A 14,892-nucleotide genomic window follows, 5' to 3' on the forward strand; every position below is an offset into this window, starting at 1 on the left:
GAAATAAAACTAATTATTAGAATTAGAAAGCATTGCAAGTAAAAGGTACAAAAATTACAAAATCCTAAGACAAGCAGTAAATTAAAATAAACAAGTTACACACTTAACAGAGCACTCAGGCTTAACAACAAGAAATCAGCACATTTTAGGCTTAGCTACAGAGAATAGAAAAACACTTTAAGAAAGCAAGTAAATCAAAAATAAGACTTAAAAGCACAAAAATACTTAATTATATGATAAAATACAAAAAAATACTGAAATTAAAGCAGTAAAATAAACAATTACAGTAAAAAATCACTTATCTCAGGAGCAGCAAAATATCACCCCAGCAACACTAGCGCCCTCTCATGTATGTATGTATAGCTTATATATACATCAGATTTTAATCTAGTTACGTAGATATTAAATTTTTTTGTTTCCATAAACCAGATTTTTCGACATTTATGCATGTGTCGAAAGAAAGTAGTCAAAATGTAGTGCAATAATTGACTTAAATGCAATAAATGACAATTTTTTGTTAATACAGAATGTATTATATTAAAAATATAAACTGAAAAAAGAATAGCACAAGTTTTAAAATATAAGTTGTGTTTAATCATTAATTTCTTGTTCTTTAATCTACGATTTAAAAAATAATTTTCATTAAAACATCACGCAAAATTTATTTGCAAAAACCATTGAAAAAATGAAGCTTTTTAAAAAATATTGTACAATTTAATAACATTCCTTTGAGTTACAAATGTAACTGAAATTAGTTGTCTTGGTAGTAATGTGAATTTCCTTTCATGACTGTACCAACTGTTACAAAAGGAAGTTTTTATGTGGTAGAATTATAGGCATTTTTTTTTTAAGTAAAATATTTTTTAAATGAACATTTTGGAGAAAAGTATTATCAAATACTCATCGTAATTAAACCTCATTAATATTTATATTTATGCATTACAAATATTGTAGTAAATACAAATTGATTAGATTACACCCCTTTAGCTTTAGCATAGTTTTGGACAGTTTAAGACAGTTTCGGATACTTTTGGACAGTTTTAGACAGTTTTGGACGGTAAAAAACCACCTGTCCTGTCCTAAACCAGTTTTGGACAGTCCAAAACCCAACCCTGGCATATACTGATACCCAGGGTGCAAAATGCCTTTTTTCTTCTTTTCTTTCCCTTTTCATTTTTTTTTTTTCGTTTCATAAAAACTCTTGAACCTGTAAAGTACTATGGTGCAAACCGCAAATTCATACGACAATTTATTGGTTTTCTATGAATTTTTTAAATGTGTCAAGGACTTTTCGGACACCCTGTATATTTATTTATTTGAGTGTCTTAAAAAAATGAAAGTCAGTTTTTCAAGTCACATATCCTCTTATATTTTTCCTTTTAGATCAAAACAACTGCATAAAAGCTTCATATAATTCAAACAACAGCTACCCGTGCCGACTTGCACCTGACAATATAAACCAGCCCTTTGTACTAAGCTTTAAATTTTTTTTTTTTTTTTTTTTAAGTTCGAAATTTCATGTTGATAAAAAACGTTGCCTCTATAGCCCCACATGTACCACAAAAATATTTATCCACATCAAAAAATATTTAGGTGTCCATCAGGAGGTCTAAAATTTTTAATTTTCTTCAAAAAGTTTTTTTTTTTATTTTTATTTACCTTTTAAAAAATTACACATACATTTTTAAAATTAACATTTGCAAACGAATAATATATAAAAAAAATAATATATTTAAAATGAAAAATTTAACTTAAAATTAAAAAGATCCTTTTTTTGAGTACCATGTGGGCGACTTTAAATCGCAAGAGAGCAAAAATTATTATTTAACGCAATTATCGACTCTATTTATATTTTTTATCTTGATAACTTCTTAAAACTGACCTTACATTTTAAAAAATATATAGAGAAATTAAATCAATTTTTTGAAGAAAATTAAAAGTTTTAGGCCTGCTTGACACCTAAATACTTTTTGATTTAGATAAATATTTTTTGTGGTACATGTGTGACTAGAGGCAACGTTTTATAAACATGAAGTTTCAAACTTCCAAAAAAATATTTTTTTGACTCTGTCAGTGTTGGTTCACACTTTCAGATGCATGTCGCGGCACGGGTTGACATTGTTCAAATTGCATGAAACTTTTTTTTTGACCTAAAGGGGAAAATATAAAAGGGTGTGCGACTTGAAAAATCGACTTCAGTTTTTTTTTTTTGGGAGGGGGACACCTTAATATCTATTTTATTAACTTTTACATTCCATTGAACAAAACCCAACTAACTTTTACATAACACTGAACAAAACTTAAATAAAAAGTTTTGAAAAAATATAAAATTTAATTATTATAAATTCACATAGCTGTAAATTAAACACCACTTTAAAACAATTTCTGCATACTCTGCCGTGCTAAAAACAGAAGTGGAATCTGCAGTTGAGCTCAAACTGAGATAGTGCGATTTCAAGTTCGGCTCTTCCATATATTTGATTCAGATGTCTTTTTTTTTTTTTTTTCAGAATATTTCTAAAAAAATGGTTCCCAATAAAATGACCCTAAAACATTTGATTTATTAAGCAAAATGCGAAACAGAGAATAACTTAATTACAATAACTCAATTTTGTTCAAAAGTGCTGGTATGACTACTTTTACCACTGTGCTTACCACGGCCATATAGTTAAATGAAACCCTAGCCTTAGTTTTAGTTCAGCTTTAAAAACCATTACGCAGTTTTGGTTTTGGGTTTCTGTTGCAAAGATATAAAAAATCAATTTAGTTTTGATTTGGACTTAGACTGGTTTTAAAAAAAATAAAAACTTAAAAGCTTTCATTTTCATGTACAGTAAGTTACATTGCAATCATACTTATTTTTCTTTCAAACAATGTCAATCATGTTTGAATGTCAATGATTGCTTTTTTTTTTTTCCAAGTTTCAAAAACAATTTAAAATAGAAAACCTAATTGTTATGAGTTGACACACCTTACCCAATATCATTGATTGCACCACGATTTGACTTATTTCTCGTTTTTCACCAAGAAAGCTCTTGATTATAAAACAAAAAGGCTATTTTTTTTTTCTTAAAAAACTTACTTTTATGTGTATTTCTGTCAAGCAGAAAAAGAAGATGCCTGGATTCAAAGGTTTTTTAATGTTTAAAACCCTTTTTATGTTCAAGAAAAATTAAGAAACCCTATTTTTATTCATTAAAAAATCAAATTTTCCATTTTTTCCAGAAAAAAAAAAAAAAAAACTTTTTTTCCACCACTTCAAAATTTCCGGAAATTTTACATCTCCAGACATAAAACATGTACTTCATTGGAATTCTTGTTGACATAATTATATATAATTTGACAGACTGCAAGTATGTGCCTTAAGCGGGATGGGTGAATGCAATTTGACATATGCATTTCCCATATTTTACACAAACTGAATTATTATTTTAATTAAGTTATCTGTTTTGTATTAGCAAAACTCTTTATACATATAAACATATATACATAATAAATATGTGGAATAGAGTCTGAAGTGTTGTCTCGTATTTCTAAAAACTTGGATTATTTGGAAATTTCTTAGCAATTGAAACTTTACTTTTTAAACAACAAAAGGGTAAAATTTGCCCTTTTTACTTCTTTGTACAAAAAAAAGAGAAATATTGTCGTCACCAGAAATTCATCATTCAAATTTCAACATGAATTTCCTATTTTAACTGTACCTAAGAGAGTTTTGACTACCCTTTTCACAATGTCTGACAGGATTCCCATGGGTCAGGCAAAACCTGGTATCTTCAGATTTTATTTTAATCAATAAAGTCGGGGAAAATCACTACTATTGTATAAAACCTGGAAAAACGTGAAAGCAGACTTGGGAAAACATTATCTTTTGCTTCATAAACAGGGTTTGTACTCTCCTCCAAAACTCCTCCAGTACTCCTTCATTTAAGAAATTTTTCCGAAGGGCCCTTCAGACTCCTTCATTTTGGTTTTGACTCCTTCAAAACTCCTTCTTTTTAGTTTAAGACTACATAATCTTCCTCTATGACAGTAACATAAAATACTCCGATCGATAACTTAACTTCGTCACAAGAGCGAAGGTATAAAGGTGAATTTAATATAGTAATTTCGTGTATTTATTTTTTTCATAAAGATGTGATTTACAAATTGATCATAGAAATCATAAAAGTTGAAGGTGAAAATATTGTTATATGACAAAGACATTTCATAAGTGAAATAAAACATGCTTAAATGGTGCTTGGCTATTTTTTCAAGTTTTATGATTAGATTGTTTTTTCTCCACCACACTCTGAGCAACATAAGTCAAGTTCTCTAATCATTATTTAACTATTCAAAAATACATAAGATGTACTACATTAAGTGATTGTGTTTAAAAAAAACAATTGTTTAGTAAGTTACAGTTAGGATATTGTAAAAAGGGCAATGCTTTGAAGGAGACACGGGTTCATGAAATTGTGATAAGGGGGAAGAGAGAGTGTGACAATAAGTGACACCATACAGTTATTATATCAATATAATTATGAAAAATATGACATGTGACAAGAGGAGGAGTAAGGTGAAGTGTGACAAAAGGGGAAGGGGGTCAAATATGTTGAAAAAAAAGTGCAACATTATTTAATGATAGCCCATTAGTACTCCTTCAAACTCTCATTTTACTCCTTCAAAACTCCTCCAAAACACCTTCAATTAGGGTGCGTCTTACTTTTGAAGATGTTATTTTTTCATGAGGCACCCTCTCATTTTGTTCCTTTGGATGAAAAAAAAAAATGCACATATCATAAAAATAAAAATTGAATAAAATTTAGAGGTTGCTACCATTGCTGCAAAATTTGAAATCTTTTTTTTTTTTGCATCTTTTATTATAATATTTATTTATGTTATCTTTTTGTCATCAATTTTAATTAGCAATAAATTAGATTGTTACTGACTTTGAAATTATTTCATATTTTATTAAATCATGTTAATTAACTGTAGCTACAATCAACTCTCAACCTCTTTACTAACTGTTGGTTAGCAACTCAAAGAAACACAAGTTGTCAGTAAGGAAATTAAAAAAGAAAATTAAAAGAGTTCTATTTCAATAATCAAAAACAACATTATTGGAATCCATCATTAGATTATTTGCTTGACCTTGCTCTTGCTGACGATACTTTACGCAAGATTCCACTTCCAGGCGAGAAATTACTTCTAATTGAAAGAAAACTAGGAGGACAAGCCGAAATTGGTAACAAATTAATCTCTTTTAAAATGGCAACAGAACTTGCATGAAAAGAAGAAATTTTGAAAGAAAGAAAATCATGAAGAATTTGAATCAACTGTAGTGAAATTATTATTATTATTATTATTTTTTTTTTTTTTTTTTTTTTTTTTTTTGCCTCTATTGTAACTGAATGTACTTTGATTGATTCTGAAGAACAAGAATGTGCAATAAAGTTTATCTAGATTTGATCTTTTGTTGTTGAAAAGCATTTTCACTTACAAGAAAGAAACTGTTGCTTCAAGTAATTTTATTTGACATCTACATGTCATTTCTGAAGAGACAAACTCCAAATTGGTCTCTTTCTTAAAGAGACCTAAAAGAACAACTTCTCCAATGATACACTAAACATCAGATGTTGTAGATCAAATACCAAAGGAAAAAAAATACAGGATTTCATTACTAACATTCAGATTTTTCACCATTAAGGTCTTTTCATTAAGTTTTTTTGAAGAGATATTATCAAATAGTTTGGATGATGAATAGCAATCAGAAAAAGTCTTGTATATTTCACATTACTAGAAACAAAGGGGAAAAAATTACAATATTGGTAAATGTAAAAGAGTGAAATTGTAAACCAATGATATAAGTGGCGTAGTGGAACTTTTGCATGATTTTTGTTTGACATTGTTACACAGCATAGCAACCATGAAGTGATTATTATTTTTTTGTTTGCATAGGAAATAAGTATTTGGGTTGTGTTTTGACCTTAACCAACCCAAATTCATGTTGATGTCAAATATTGCAATAGAAAATTGGGAATATATTTTTACTCTATTTTTTCACAATGAATGTAATTTTAATCGCTGGTAGCAACCTCTAAATTTTGTTCAAATTCTATGAAACTTTTAAGTGAGTGTTTTTTCATCGAAAGGAAGCAATTAAAGGGTTGTCCCATAAGAAATTCAGAAATTTTTCAAAAAGTGCATTATAAGATGCACCCTAACCTTCATTTTATTTCTGAAATTGAGTATGAACCCTGAAAAAGCTGCAGTAAGTAGATAATGAAAAGGGAAACTTTTTAAATACCATATTATCCAAGAAGCCTATAAACAGTTGAAGTATTTTATTTGTTCACACTCAAGCAAATGTGGCATTATCACGGCATTTATTCTGCTAAATTCACGCTATTAAAAAAATCGAAATATCAGGCAGGCAATTCTAAATGTCCAATTTCAAATTGAACACTCACTCATTTAAAAGTAATTATAACTCTTTTCTTGGTTTATCTTGCCTGGTTAAAAAATTGCTATAAAATTCCCATTTTTATTTTCTAATATGAGGGAAAAATGTTCTGCAAGTTATTAAAATCACTTAGTAACAAAATTGCTCTTCTGCTTTATTATATTTACCAAATGTTATATAATCTTACTTTCCTCTCTATTTAGGAACATGGTGAAGAGCTGTGTAAAAAATTGAAGAAGTTGAAGTTTGTCCAATCTAAGGGAAAGCCAATGAATTATCAAGATGATTTATAAGTTTTCCTCTTAAGAGTGAATGTCAACTGATGTGTAAAATGTGATGATTTTTTTCCTCTTAGAGAACTAGTTTCTAAGTTGGTGTGATCTATTTCATGAGTGGGCTCTAAACGTTATGAAAGAGCTATTTTGTATGTTTATGTTTCAAAATTTTGTTCAATAAAAGCATTTTAGAAACCTTTGATTTATTTTGATAACAACAAAGTCATCGGGAACTAAGGATATGTTTGTTTATCAATGTATGGTGAAACTTGGAAGTAAATTATAATGAGTATTCAATACTTAATAACAGTGGTCGCTAAATTTGTGAAGATAGAGCAAGAGTTAGTTAATTTATTAAATCTTTGTCCTATGAGTTATTGTTGAACACATTAGAGACTTGAAATCTATTGCTTTACTTCAAACGACAAAATATATTCTTGAATTTTTTAAACTTCAATATATTTATTTTATAACTTCAGTTCAAATTCTGTTTATAAATCATTTCATACAATTAAATTAAATCAATGAAGCCAAAAAAAGTATCAAATTAACAGAATTGCGAAAACAAATTGGAGGAAATAGCGACTTTTTAGAAAAATTAAGGTATGGGTATTTACTTTCAAATTGCTTCAAGAGCAGTAATAAGTATTGCTTTTGTATAAAGTTTATTTTCTTCTTCCATTTCTCCCAGTCCCAATCCATGCTTTGCTACATTATTTGCAACACTTAATCAGGGGTGCTCTTCCCCTCAAGAGAAAGTGCTCCCCACCCAAAAAAACAGCCACTAAAACCAACCCTGAACATTTGAATGTCATAGTCTGAGCCATGCTCTCCCCCATTTGTAGACACGATCTAGGAAGATTGGGCCCAATGTTCCTGGCACTCAAAATGCTCGGTGGCTAAAGTTCCGGCGCTCAATCTTCCCATTTCGTGGTTGGCACGCCCATCTTATTAAAATACAGGGGTGATTTTGTTCCAGTATTTAACCGGATTTTCGGTATTTTCATCTTGAATTCCGGTATCTTCATCTTCGAAAATACCGGAACTTCTATATTTTCAGAAAAACCCACTTTAGGAAAGTTTAGGGTGATGTTTAATGAAACGAAAAAATCCAAATTGAAGACATTTGGTATAAATATAAAGCGTAAGCCACGGTCATGTTTTGTAAACTGGGGGAAGGTAAGAAGAGAAAAGTGATAAGAGCTTCGACTCCTGTCTTTGTTCTTTATGGCAGTTGGAGGAATTGATTGTATGCAAATATTTTCTTTATTTTATATTCTGGTTTATGATCTTTATCTGCGTGTGTTCTGTTGTCATTGAACTAATTCTAATTATGCTTTATCGTAAATATAAATTGGTTTGTTTAAGTAACTTTTACTCTAGTTAACTCTTGCTTTTCATTTCGCCAATTTTTTTGTTTGATAAATTTATTCATTTAAACTTTGCATGTTCTCATTTAAAAAATGAGGTATCTGGATAAATCTGAAGATATTGGCTCCATCGATGCAGGAAAGAAGAACAAGTTTAATTGGGAATGGTTAAACAGAGTGGATTCCTACAATGAAAAGATGGAAATATAGTGTAAAAAAATTGATAGGGCTGGATTTTGGTTTTGTATTTCTTGCAACAAGCCCTTTACATATGCTAATGATGGTGTGAAGGCATTATTGCTACATTCTTCTACAAATACTCATATAAAAGAAACCGGGAACCATTAAAAAATGCTGGTGTATTAGGCTTTAGTGTATTAGTAAATGAATGTACAGCCTGAGTAAAAACTTTAAGGCCAGTAAAACAAAATTGAGAATACGGGAAAAGGAAGTTAAAAGGATTTTAATATTGTTGAGCTAGTAATCATTAATGTTCATTTGAAAGAAATAACGCAATACTGAAGTTTTTTAAAGTATGCTTTTTACCAGAAAAGTAGTAGTATATTCAAAGTTAGTATTTCAGCATGAGTAACAACTTTAAGGCCACCAGTATTTCTTGAATACTAAATGTAGATATACTGGAATAAATATCACAGCAGTTAATGAGATTGAGGAAACCCTTCAACTTGTAGTTTTTTCATTAATTTCTTCGAAGTTTAGGTGCTCTTTGTAAAGATGTCGAAAGGTAAGAAGTTAACTGATCGTGAAAGAGGGCAGATTGAAGCTTTTTCTCCAACGGGGATGAGTAGCCGTACTATTGCGAAAAAAATGGGAAGATCAAAGGACTGTGGTCAATAATTAATTGAGATTGAAAGACAATTATGGGAAAAAATCCTGGTGGAAAACCTAGAGCTTTGTCCTCCTGTGATGAAAGCAGAGGCGTAGGAAGTATATAAACGTAGGGGGAGCTGGGGCTTATGATAGGGATCCAAGGGACAGAAGCAGTAGCTCCACCAGATTTTTTTTGGGGCGGGGAAGAGGGGGGGGGGGAGCACTTGAAAAAAAATTTCTTATTTGAAATGATTGTCGATCCTTTCGTCTTCCTCTCCCTTTCCCAGTAATGTTTTCAATCATCTATATGTATAAAAAATGAATGTTTGTCTGTATGTCATCCATGAACTCAAAAACCTACCCGGCAGATTTGACTGAAACTTTCCACCGTTTGTTATTTTTTGGTACTGGGAATGTTTATAGACCAGTTCGAAAAAAAAAATCCGATCAATAGTTCCTTTTTTATTCCAATTTAAGTCACAATCCATTGGATAAATACGAATAAAATTATCGGGTGCAGAAATTAATTCGCGTGAAAGATCTCATTGATAAGAAGTTAGCTATTGCCATTTTTCTTGAGTTGAACAAATAAATTCTTTCTTTATTGTTTTATGGCTTTTCATGCAACGGGGGGATTTAAAACTTTTTCTGTTTGATATTTTTAGCGATTGATTGATCTTGCAAACTGCGTGAGTACAAAATTTGAGTATAGTCACGGCTTCACTTGATACTTGGACCGATTATTATGAAAATTGCTATATATATGTATTTTTTCCACGGAGAAGGTGCATAATATGCTCATTGAAGCCACTCGCCACCAGGTGGCACTGCAGAGTAGCAACTTCTGCCCCCGTACAAACCGATTGTCATGAAAATCAGTATAATGATGTATTTTTTTGTTGGCGTAGCAACGCGCGTCGGGTACAGCTAGTATCCAATATATAAATTGAGGGCAGTGAGAAACAAAGGGATGTAAGTGGATATCTTTAAATTTTGAGTAAAACGCGTTTAAAGATAACGTCTCAGGTAAGCCTTTATTGGTATTTTTTCTAAATCATGCTGTACAGCAGCACCAACCAGCGCTACTAGTATTATCTCTCACCCCAAGACAGAGGAAAGGTTCCTCTACTATTTGTACTGGTTTATCTCCAAATTTTTAATTTTGCTACTTGCATCCTCTTGCTTCTCACACGCCTCAATAGTATATGGAGAGAATGAGGTGATAAAACTTCTGGTTTTTTTGGAAGGGGGGTCGGTCAGTTCTCGAAGATGAGCACAGATCAATAGGGGGGGTCCTGGGGCGTCAGCCCCGGAAAATTTCCGAAATCTTAGTTCTAAAAACGTAGTTTTAGGACGGTCTTTGGTAATGTTAAGGAGAGAAAATGTTCGAATGCCCTCCCTGGAAATTTTTCGGAATTTATGTCTTTAAAGCCCGAATTCAGACCATATTTATGACGTTAGGGAAAAATGATATGACTCAAGGATTGTCCTCGATCGATTTACATCACTTTCCCAATATTTCAAAATTGAAGTTCCAAAAACGCAATTGAAGAGTCTTCAATGATGTCAGGGAAAGGGGGAGGTTCTAGGGCTCTCTGGATTTTTTTAGAATTTGAAGTCTTAGAGAGCGTTCCTCAATCAGGTTATTGGAAAAGATTCCTTCCCCTTAAAGTTTTAGAAATTGTAGTTTTAAAAACTGAATTTTCATCCTTCTTTTTTGATATCAGAGAGGATTTTCGGGTGTCGCTCTCCCGAAAATTATTCGAGATAGATCATATTTGTTAATGTTAGAGGCATAGCAATGTTTTGAAATTGAACGGAATATTATATAATCTATTTATATTGTGGAGGGCAAGGTGTTCAGTCATGGGTTCTCTTCCGCGAATTTTCAGGAAATCTCTCTCTAAAAACGAACATTGCAACGCTTTTTAATAATTTAGGAGGTAGGGGAGGGCTTCTGCAGCGTAGCATTTAGAAGACTTTCTTTTATGAGAACTAGAAACAGAGGAGAAGAGAAACAGTGCACCTGAAATGTGTTTAAATAAAACGTTCGTTGTATAGTTCAGATAAATGTTAGTAAAAGTACTTCAGGAGAAACTATGAAATATTGTTGGTGCTTTTTCTAACACTAATGAGTGAAAGGGAACAATTTTAATCGTGAAAATGGATATGAAAAGTTTCCCAGAACCTCAAACATTTTGAGGGAAGCTCAAGTGCTCACTTCCACATGCATTTTTTTTTAGCATGAAAACATATCTGTGACAAAAAAAAAAAAAAAACCCTTAATTTTGAGAAAACAAAAAAAGAAGAATAAATATAACTTCATAAAATCTAAATGTTTCAAAAAAAAATTTGTTTTCAATAAACCTCGCAGTTTTTAACATCGTAACAATGTTTACAATTATTAAAGTTTTTTTTTTTTTTTTTTTTTTTTTATAAATATTCTCTAATGGAGATCTCACTACCGATTTTGATTGCTGAGAACTTTTGTTTCTGTGTTGTAGTACCTCAGAATTCTTTAAATTATATTTATCTTTGCAAATTTTTAACTTCATGAAAAAAATCAATCCCTCACGGTTTAAATATAACAAAATAATGGATAAAAAGTTTTTTTTTAGTTTCTACCATGGGATAGCTCTGGAAAAAAATATTTTTTTATATTATTTTTTCACAGCAATGATATGTATCCGCAAAAGTAATTTTCTGGGTATGTTACTGATTTAGGTTGTTTCTTCTGACAATATTTTCAATCAAAAATAATAAATATAACCTTTTATAGAATTTTAAAAAATTTGTTCTAAGAATATGTATATCAGGCTTTTAGTCTATGTCCCCTGACAGAAGATCACTTTTGGTTTCGATAGACCATCGAATAATGATATTTTCGCAATCTGATCGTAACTTTTGATCGAAACGTGGAATTTAATACCCGAAACATACGATCATAATCCCTCGAAAATTAGTTTAGAACTATTTTTTGTTCTATAACTACATTGCTTAACTTTTGAGAACTCGCTAAAGAATTTTCTTTGATTGAGGCTGAACTTTTTATGAAGAAATGAAAAAAATAAAAAAGAGAAAGAAACGATAGATAAAAATGCTAAATAAATTTGTTTGTAAATTGGACTTTTTTTCTTTTCTTCCTCTGCATTGTTTTTTTTTCTTTCTTTCTTTTCTTTTCTTTCTTTCTTGTTTTTTTTTTGATAATTGCAATAAACAAAAATATTATATGACCACTCAGTATTTTAATTTAACTTTCGTTTCATATTTTGCAAGTTTGTTTTAATCAAAGAATTTAAAAGGATTCACTGGAGATTCTTTAGATAGCGTCCGGGAAGGTCAGATGTTGTTGTACCTTAGAAACCTTCTTTTTGATACGTGTCTGGAGCACCTTCATATTTAAATACAAAACTGGCTCACGATTATCCCTTTTTAGTGGAAGTGTGAGATACAAATGACATGCAAAACTAAGAACATTAAATTGAGCTACAGTGTAATGTGTAATACACTTGCAAAAGACGAGCTCAATGTGGAGAGGGCGGAAAAACACCCCTATGTAGATAACTTGTCTTTAATACTTTTCTTTTCCTTCCGGGAATCGAGAGGTTCGAAAACAGGGAAAACACAAATGTACTGACCGTATTGACCACTCCATCTCTCCCCCTTTCTTTGTTGGTTATTATGTGGAAATTCCTAAAAAAGGTAGATTTCATTTTTGAAATCAGGTTTGAGATAGACAATGTACTGCAAAAAGCTATACGGTTAGAATTTTTCCGGGGGAGCTGAGCCGGTCTGAAATATTATAGAGGGAGCTCAAGCTCCCCCAGCTCCCCCGCTTCCGACGCCTATGGATGAAAGAAGTGTTTGCAAACTTACATCAACTGGGAAGTACTCAACTAGGAAACTTATTCAGGCGAGAGGCTTAAATGTTTGTCAAAAAACGATATATAACACATTTAGAAGGTGTGAAAGTTTTGTTTACGTGGTGAAATTGGCTAAGCCACATTTACTGAATAAGCACAAAATAGAGCGTTTGAACTTCAGCCAAAAAAGTCATGACCTGGGGTAATCAATGGATACAATTATTTTTTTCTGATGAAAAGAAGTGGAACTTGGATGTACCAGACGGATGGAAGTACGATTGGCATGATTTAAGAAGGGAAAAAGAAATATTCTCCAAGCGCCAATTGGGTGGAGGCTCTGTCATGACTTGGGGGGTGCTTTTCTTACAATGATATGGGCTCAATTGCGTTTGTTTCGGATAAAATGAATTCACAAGCATATTAAAATGTCCTCCAAGGTAAACTTTTACCAAATGCTTAATTTATTGCTGGAGAAAATTGGAAGTATCAGGCAAGACAAATGCACCTACCCATTCGAGTAACAGTACACCACAATTGGTTAAAAGTCAACAATGTTGAAACATTGAAATGGCCAGCTAAGTCTCCAGATCTGAACCCAATCGAGTACTTATTTGGCGACTTGCAAAAAGAGTTTATACAATTGGGAGACATTTTACTTCATCAATAGAGCTGAAATCTACTATCGAAGATGAATGATATAAAACAGATCCTGAACTTAGTCAAAAAACTAGTTTCCATTTATGCAAGCAAGAATATTTGAAGTAATTCGAAGAAATGGCTTCTGCACAAGATTCTAAATGCTTGTATTTCTTTCTTCCTATGCGTTTTCCTATGTTGGCCCTTAAAGATTTTACTCAGCTCCTTCAGGCTCAAATAGTGATCTGTAGTATTTTCTGTCGATAAAATAATTACAAATGATTGTTTTGTCGTTTTCTGCTTGTATTTAAGGCTAATAATTATCACTCAAATTATGTTTTGATCCTCAGTTAAAGACATGTCCCAATTTCTCAAAGAAATTTACTGGCCCTTAAAGTTTTTATTCAGACTAATTAATGGTTAAGGATTCAGATACAAAGGAGGGAAATAAAACATTTTTTTGAAAAATTTTTAAGAAATGAGAAATATTAAATGAATTTAATTCCCACTATGCACCGTGGATGCATTTAGGTCCAATTAAAACTTTGAGTTTTAGCCCCAACAAATAATTATGTATCTAAATTATTTATTTACATAATATGATGTGTACATACACGTAATGTGTATATATATGCCCATCAAAACACTTTTTCTTCTTGGAAAAAAAAGTTCAGGTATTTTTCATGAAGTTACAATCACCCCCTGTAAAATAGCAATTGCATTGCGTTTTTCGCAAGGTTCTGCGCCTTTCCATTAAAAGTTTTTCCGTTTCAACTCCAAAAGGTTTTAAAAAAATTCACTATTTATTTCAATGTAAAATCACTTTTTTTTAAAACTGTACCAGAATCCACTAGGGCCCCTTCAAGGTTTTGTTATCTCTTGTGGTTTTTATTGCTTCCACTATAGTGTGAAGTCCCAAAAAAAAATCTGCGAAAGCACACCAGAGCAGGTAAGAAAGATTCGCTATTTTAGCAAAGTCGCGCAGGCTTTGGCAATAAACCAGATAGCAAAGTTGTAAAATTGTTAAAAAACACCAAATATTATAGTCACTCTATGTTACGTGACCTGGGTGGTCCCCATCCAACCATCTCCGACAGGGCCGGATTTACATCTATTTACGCCTTACCAAACTTAGAGATCAGTGTTGGTCATTAATCAACTAAATCCTCTATCGACTATAGTAATCTGACTCCCATTTAGTTCAGACTAATATTTTAAAAATTTTAATTCAATTGCAGACGAAAATTAACGTTAGTTTAAACTAACTCGTTAGTTGACAAAAAAAAACTAATTTAGTTCAGATTGATTTAGTTCAGATTAAATTAATCAGATTGAATTTAATCAAACTAATTTAATCAGATTGATTTAGTCAATTAAAGTAATCAGATTAAATTTCGTCAGATTAAAATTTATACTAAATCTAATCAGATTGAAATAAATCTACACTGTTAAAACTACAGATTGCGTTTGGA

At 31.3% G+C, this 14,892-nt stretch overlaps 1 protein-coding gene across 1 annotated transcript in view; it reads left to right on the forward strand.

Annotated features, from left to right (window-relative positions):
• The window catches only part of LOC129233496 (kinetochore protein NDC80 homolog), a 91,156-nt gene extending 84,411 nt beyond the window's left edge, over positions 1-6,745 (forward strand). Inside the window, exon 14 of the mRNA XM_054867515.1 lies at positions 6,649-6,745. Coding sequence (XP_054723490.1) covers positions 6,649-6,738 — 90 coding nt within the window. The 3' untranslated portion in view covers positions 6,739-6,745. The remainder of the gene's footprint in view (positions 1-6,648) is intronic.
• Positions 6,746-14,892: the final 8,147 nt, after the last annotated feature.

The sequence above is a fragment of the Uloborus diversus genome, unplaced genomic scaffold (genome assembly GCF_026930045.1).
Source record: "Uloborus diversus isolate 005 unplaced genomic scaffold, Udiv.v.3.1 scaffold_469, whole genome shotgun sequence".
Taxonomy (NCBI): domain Eukaryota; kingdom Metazoa; phylum Arthropoda; class Arachnida; order Araneae; family Uloboridae; genus Uloborus; species Uloborus diversus.